The 6,980-nt window shown below is 52.1% G+C and overlaps 1 protein-coding gene and 1 non-coding gene across 2 annotated transcripts in view; one reads left to right on the top strand and one right to left on the bottom strand.

The window, feature by feature from the left end:
- Nucleotides 1-128: 128 nt before the first annotated feature.
- TRNAS-GCU lies at nt 129-210 on the top strand. The gene has a single exon. It is a non-coding gene; the product is annotated as a tRNA-Ser (tRNA).
- A 2,529-nt stretch (nt 211-2,739) lies between these two features.
- The window catches only part of RPUSD2 (RNA pseudouridylate synthase domain containing 2), a 5,047-nt gene continuing 806 nt past the window's right edge, over nt 2,740-6,980 (bottom strand). The window contains exons 2-4 of the mRNA XM_014940609.1: nt 6,738-6,978; nt 5,607-5,903; nt 2,740-4,626 (exon numbers count right to left, since the gene is read on the bottom strand). Of these exons, the coding sequence (XP_014796095.1) occupies nt 3,793-4,626; nt 5,607-5,903; nt 6,738-6,978 (1,372 nt within the window). The 3' untranslated portion in view covers nt 2,740-3,792. The remainder of the gene's footprint in view (nt 4,627-5,606; nt 5,904-6,737; nt 6,979-6,980) is intronic.

The following is a 6,980-nucleotide window of genomic DNA, read 5'->3' as shown; positions in this document are numbered from 1 at the left end:
GTCCCGCGGTGTGCCGGGGAAGGGCCGAGCCGCCGGCGCCATCTGGCAGAAGGAGCGGCGGGCGGGAGCCGATGCCGGGAGCGGTCGGCGCACCTTCTTATAGGCCGGGAGATGCACCAGGATGCCGTGACGAGGTGGCCGAGTGGTTAAGGCGATGGACTGCTAATCCATTGTGCTCTGCACGCGTGGGTTCGAATCCCATCCTCGTCGGGAAGTTAAACTTTTTCCCCTATTTCATTTTTTTTTCACCCCAGCTCTCAGGGCCCGAGCCGTTCCCTCCCGCCGCATCGCGGCCCCTCGGCTCCGGCGGGCTCCCTCCCTCCCTCCCTCCCGGAGCCCGCGTCCCGTAGCGTGCAGAGAGGCGGACAGGCCGCTCCCGGAGGGTAGGCCCCAGGCGAGGTCTGCACCCTGTGGGGACACCCCTCAGGCTGTCGCCTCCCCGGGGAGATACTTCAACGCTTTCTGGATGAGGAGGAAGCGAAGCGGCTGCCCAGGGCAGCTGAGGTGGTGGCAGAACGGCGTCCCGGGATTCAGGCCTCACAGCCCTGGATCCATGGGGTGGGCCGCCATCCCTCTCCCTGCCTCAGGACGCAGCCACGGCACCGCTGCCAACACACTGCCCCGGGATCCCTCCTTGCAATCCCGACAAAGTGTTGGGGCTGGCCTGGTCCCCAGCGGGACCTTGGGGTAAATATCTGAGCGAGCAGGGGCTGAGGGAGCTCCAGCCAAACCCACTGCCCTGCGTCATGGAAAATTGCATCAGTGTTTGCTTTAGGAAAATAATTCCTGCAGTCGGCCCTGCTTTTCATGAAGTTGTAACGACTTAAGAAGCTTAAACGATTGTATTGAAGAGATAGAGGAAAGCTTTTCCTCTCTGCCTCGTCCATCAATAAGTTAAACTTCTTAAAAGCCTGGATGCAGAAGTTAATGGACCAGCAGCTGCTGGGGGACGGCCCTGTCCTCTCCCTCAGACTCGCCATGGCCGCAGCAAGGGGCCTCGGGCAGCTCCCAGCATCGGCTGCCAGAAGATGCACATCCTCCGGGTCCTTTGCTGGAGCACAGAAAAGTACATCCAAATACAACTGCACTAGAGAAAGGGCTTCATCCAGGACCTACGATTTGTACAGGTAACTTTAAGCCCACAATCACCCCACGTTTACCTCAGAACCAACCTCAGATAGGAATTTCACAGAATCCCATGGGGTTGGAAGGGACCTCTGGAGATCATCTCCTCCAACCCCCTGCCAGAGCAGGGCCACCCAGAGCTGGTCCCATAAGAACTTGTCCAGGTGGGTTTGAATGTCTCCAGAGAAGGAGACTCCACCACCTCTCTGGGCAGCATCTTCCAGGGCTCTGCCACCCTCACAGGAAAGAAGTTCCTCCTCACATTTAGGTGGAATTTCTTATATTCTAGTTCATGCCCATTTCCTCTTGTCCTGTCCCTGGGCTCCACTGGCCCCATCGTCCTGACACCCTCCCTTTAAGTATTTATAGGTGTTGATCAGATCCCCCCTCAGTCTTCTCTAGACTAAAAAGACCCAAGTCCCTCAGCCTTTCACAGCCTTTCATTTATCACAAGGCATCCCTAATAGTAACACTTTCCCCAGTAGCAAAACAGCAAACACCGACTTTCGCAATTTTACAGCAGGTATGGGCTGGACACCAGCTCTGAACTGAAATAAAGCAAAATATGATGCAATTGGTGGCAGGGTCCTTGTGAAATCAACCTCAAATTGTCATTGTTCACAGTACCTTGAAAACAGAAGCCCCAGGGTTTCTTGTCCAGCAAGGTGTGATAACTAAAGTTGTTATGCACAGAAAAAGTTTAAACACAGCTGAGCTCCAGCTCCACGCCAGGCCCTCCAGCCATCCAGTCTCCATCTACTGGCACAAGTCAGTAAAACCCCTTTCAGGTGCTTATTTCTTGCAGAGGAAAAAAAAAAACCAAAAAAACCCCAAAACAAAAAGCAGACAATATAACTTGGGACATCTCAAAGTCTAATTCAGAACTGTTGCCCCTAAAGTACCTTTCCCTTGCATCAAAAGCTACTAGCAGGTGCAGACACCTTTACTTATACACTGAAGGTGCCCAAGTTTCATTTACAGTTACATGAAATATGTATTTGAGTGCATGAAAAATATGGAGGACACGAGCTTTTAGCCTCATGTCTCAAACACAGGGGACCTTTTATCTTCTTCATCTAACAAGCTGCCAGTAGCTCAGTACTAGACCTGCCCTTAATACACGATGGCAGGAAAAACAGAAAATCCAGCGTATGCTTAAATGAGACGTGGCAGGATGGGGAAGAGCAAAGCTCAAGCCTGAGTGAACTTTTATGGAGAGATTCAACACATCAGCTGGATGATCCAAGAGAGAAAGAAACCACTTGGCTACTTTGAGCTACCCCAAGAAGCAAGCACTGGTTTATTCTGTTTATTCTTCACCTTTAAGAAAGGCTTCTTTAATATTTCACAGGTGTAGAAGGCTGTACCTGTGCCCCATGTGGGGATGGGTGTGGAGACAGGGGGGTATAGAGAGACAGCGCTAGAAACAAAGAGCCCTCAAACAGCACTCCCCAGGTACACGTTCCCATTGTCTGCAGCAGTCCCTGGAGCTGGGCGTTACCACCGGGGACACATTCGGAAAAGAGGAAGAAAATAAAATAAAACATAACCTGAGACAGCAGAATTATTATAATAACCCTCCCCGAGGCCAAGAAGCGACCATGTAAACACTGGTGAAAGTAAGAACCTGGAAATGTATTAATATAAAATGTATTTAAAAAAAAATATGTCATCTGGTTCATAAATCAGCTTTTGTTTTTCTTTAAGCTGATTGTCACATTGAAGTGATATTAAAAACAATTCCACACCAATCAGAATCAACCCACCTACAGTATGGTTTAAAAATAATAATTTAGAAAAGAATGAAGTCAGCAGACGGATCTCTGCTTTGGGTTTCTGCTCAAGTCTGAGGATGTTCTCCATGAGGCATAAGGGACAGAGATGGAGATCTCAGAAGATGTTTGTGAGGAGGCAGCAGAAACATCACGGGGGAGAGGGCAGAACAGAAAGGCAAAAAAATCTACTAAATCAGCCTCCTTACAAACCTCATAAAGACAAAACCCAGGGATGAGCACCTCCAAAAATAGGCTCAACATAAAGAGATCCCTCCCTAGAGTCACTAACTTTAAGTCATTATTGGAACCAATGGTGAAAGAGCAATTTTGAAGTCTATCTTGTTGAAAAATGATAAACACCAAATAGACGGGCTCCACAGTGCTCGGATTTTACCTTACGGCATAACATCTCTCGGTGATAACGTCTGGGTTTTAAAATCAGCCTGACCATAAAATACAGTAAGAATCACCGTGACACCCAGCCCACCGGCCCATCACCGCTCCCCCAGCTCTGAGGGTAAGACACAGGAACATCCCCTAGTGTGCCAGAGGAAAAATCACTTGCTGACTTTTAAGAGCACGTACTTAATTATCTGAGTGGATAATTGAGAGCAGACCCAGCGCAGGCTGAGGTGAGAGGCAAAGCTGCCCATGCACAGTGATGTTTGCTGCCCTGAAGAGCTAATTGGAGCATCGTAGCCCCGTCTTCCCGCTGCTCTTCCCCAGTGCCCGTGGGCAGCCAGGACAGTTCTCCGGCCCCAGACAGCCCTTCCCACCCCATCTCCAGCTCATGGGCAGCTTGTCCACCTCAACCACACTAAGAAGTGAACTTTAAGTCTTCACATGAGGTTTTCCTGGCCAGCGATGTCGGTGGGCATCGGAAGCAACTTGCTCATTCCTCCCAGTCCTCCATTGCCCACTCGGGCATCTTGGAGCAATACTCAAACTGGGCCCCCTTGTAGCGCAAGGCGTGCAGGAACATCACCAGCTCCTTGGGAGACGGGTCCCGCCGGGTGATCTTACACTCCATGCATAAAGGGTCCTTCTCTTCTGAACCCTTTTCTCCCATTTGTCCCTCCTGATTCTCACACGAACCCAGTTCTTTATGTTTCTCAAGCGTTTCCAGGTTGCTATCAGAGTTCAGCAGACGGGCTGCGACGTCATTTCCCTCGGGATCTTTGGTGTCCCCCTTGGGATCCTCAGTGTCCCCCTTGGGATCCTCAGTGTCCTCGGCGGGGCAGGAGCTCTCACTTACAGGATCAGCCTGCGCAGACTTTGTGCAGTCACTTGAATCACCACAGTCTGTATTTTCAGCACCGGAGCTCAAGTCCTCCTCCGAAATGCCCAAGACATCCAGGCTCTGTTTGGAACGATGCTCCTCTACCAGCGCCTTCAGGAGTTCTTCGTCCGTTTTATCGATTTTGCCACCTTTTCCCCTGTGGGGGCCCCAGGCTTCCATGTTGTAGATGGGGTCGTTGACTATAGGGTGCCCCAAATACTGCAGATGGACCCGGATCTGGTGCGTGCGGCCGGTACGTGGCAGACACTTCACCACGCTGGTCTTGCCGTTGTAGCTGAGTCTCTGGAAGATGGTTTTGCAGAACTTCCCTTTGGGGTCCACGCGGCACACTCCCACTTTGTAAGAAACCACCAGGATGGGCTCCTCACAGACCACCTCGTGTTCGGGGAACTCCCCCACCACACGACAGACATACTCCTTCTCCAGCTACAGGGGGACACAACCGTAACGCTCAGAAAACAACAGAAAACTGTCCCTGGACTGATTACCCCCCCAGTCCCACCCCCTCCTCTTCTTCTTGTCAATGAAATACACTTGTAGGCAACATACAGCCCAAATTTTACTACAGGTGAACAGGAAAGGGAAAAAAAACCACAACCAGCCATTTAAAGCCAAATTTCTCTTGTGCTTTCCCCAAATAGTCAGGAAATCAAGAACCCAAGGGCCTGGCCTGTTTTCCTCCTAGGAAATTCAAGAGCCAGCCCTCAGTGACCGTCAGTTTACGGCCTCCAAGCAGATCCTGGAAGGCAGCACCCAACAGCTACAGCTCTGCCTGCGTCAAGAGCCACCGGAAAAATGAGAAAAACCTCCAAAACTTTTAAAACTGAAGTAGTATTAGAAGACTGACACATTTGCACTCACAAATACAACCAGCCATTTAAAGCCAAATTTCTCTTGTGCTTTCCCCAAATAGTCAGGAAATCAAGAACCCAAGGGCCTGGCCTGTTTTCCTCCTAGTAATTCAAGAGCCAGCTCTCAGTGACCGTCAGTTTATGGCCTCCAAGCAGATCCTGGAAGGCAGCACCCAACAGCTACAGCTCTGCCTGCGTCAAAAGCCACCGGAAAAATGAGAAAAACTTCCAAAACTTTTAAAACTAAAGTAGTATTAGAAGACTGACACATTTGCACTCACAAATAAAACTGCTCTCTAACCAGTTTGCACAACCCCAGTCAGTTTGTACAGTCCCTTGGGGAAGGAGATTCCTTTTGATCTAATATTACCAAAATCAATTCATTTTTTAGCCAGTCTTTCTCTTGATGCCTCTCACACTTAATGCAATAAGAACAGGAAGATGACCACAAGCTGTTTCGGGAACTTGTGCTCATTCAGACCAAAAATTTGGCTGACTTTGGACCTGTTTCAGGAAAATAGCATGCAGGAGACCTCCAAATCCCACAGCTCTCACCTGCCTCTCCCGAACCTGCTCATCGATCCTCTTGGACACCTCTGCCGTCTTGGCAAACATCAGGACCCCCGAGGTCATGCGGTCGAGGCGGTGAATGGTGTGCAGCTCCTTCAGATCATGCTCTTTGCCCAGGATGAAGATGACCGTGTTGTGACGGAACCTGCCGCAGGGATGTACCGGCAAAGAGGAGGGTTTGTCCACAACCACCACCTCATCGTCCTCCACCAGGATCTGGATGGGCTGGGCAGTGACCGGCGGCTCGTGGCGATGCACCGTGTTCCTCAGAAAATCGTTATTCTGTAAGACACAGGGAAAATTAGTGTGAATCCAGCTCGTGTAACCACCCCTTCTGGCCACACACCACGGGGGCTTGACACCGGGCGTGACGTAACGGGGCGGGGCGGCCAATCGCCGCGAGGCCACGCCCCCTCCCGGCCCTCGCCTCCCCCCGCCCCCAGAGCCGGCGCGGGAGAGGAGCGCGCGCGGACCCCTCTTTGAGGGGAAAAAACAACAAAAAAAAAATAGTAAAAAAAAAATCCGTTTCTAAGCATGCCTTTAATAATCAGCCTAAATATGACGTCACTGAGAAATTTTTGTTGGGCTCAAAGCGGCTGAGCAGCTCCCAAGGACACAGCTCTCGCTGCTGGGAGCTTCATTCTGTTCTCTTGGGGGAAAAAAGAAGAAAAAAACAAGAGAAAAGCCCACGGAACCGTAGAGCCGCGGGGGAAAGTCTGGGGAAACGGTGATTGAAGGGGAAGAAGGCTCCAGGGAGACCTTGGAGCCCCTTCCAGTCCCTCAAGGGGCTCCAGGAAAGCTGGGGAGGGACTCTGGATGAGGGAGGGGAGCACCAGGAGGAGAAGGAACAGTTTTAAACCAAAAATTAGGAGATGGAAATGAGATTTTGGGAGGAAATTCTTCCCCCTGAGGGTGGTGAGAGCCTGGCCCAGGTTGCCCTTCCCCGAGAGGTGGAAGATGCCCCATCCCTGGAAACATTCCAGGCCAGGCTGGAGGGGGCTTGGAGCACCCAGCTCCGGTGGGAGGTGTCCCTGCCTTTAGAGGTCCCTTCCCACCCAAACCGCTCTCTGAAACGCCGCCCGGCCCCCGCAGCCCCCAGCCCCGGGGGGCGCCCACCTTCAGCACGATGTCCAGGTCCCGCACCGGCTCCTCGTTGAGGCGGAGGCGGCCGGCGCGGGCGGCGGCCCGGTAGTAGGCGAGGGGCTGAGCGCGGAACTCGGTGCTGAAGACGTGGAGGAGGCTGCGGCCCACCCAGCGCCCCTTGCAGTAGGTGCGGAAGTCGAAGTAGTAGGGGCGCACCTTGCGCAGCCCCCCCTCGAAGTAGTAGGAGGTCTCGGCGAAGTGCGCGGGGCCGAAGCT

This window comes from Calidris pugnax, unplaced genomic scaffold, assembly GCF_001431845.1.
Source record: "Calidris pugnax isolate Ruff unplaced genomic scaffold, ASM143184v1 scaffold98, whole genome shotgun sequence".
Taxonomy (NCBI): Eukaryota; Metazoa; Chordata; class Aves; order Charadriiformes; family Scolopacidae; genus Calidris; species Calidris pugnax.
The sequence above is the reverse complement of the archived record's forward strand: the minus strand, read 5'-3'. Positions and strand labels throughout refer to the sequence as shown.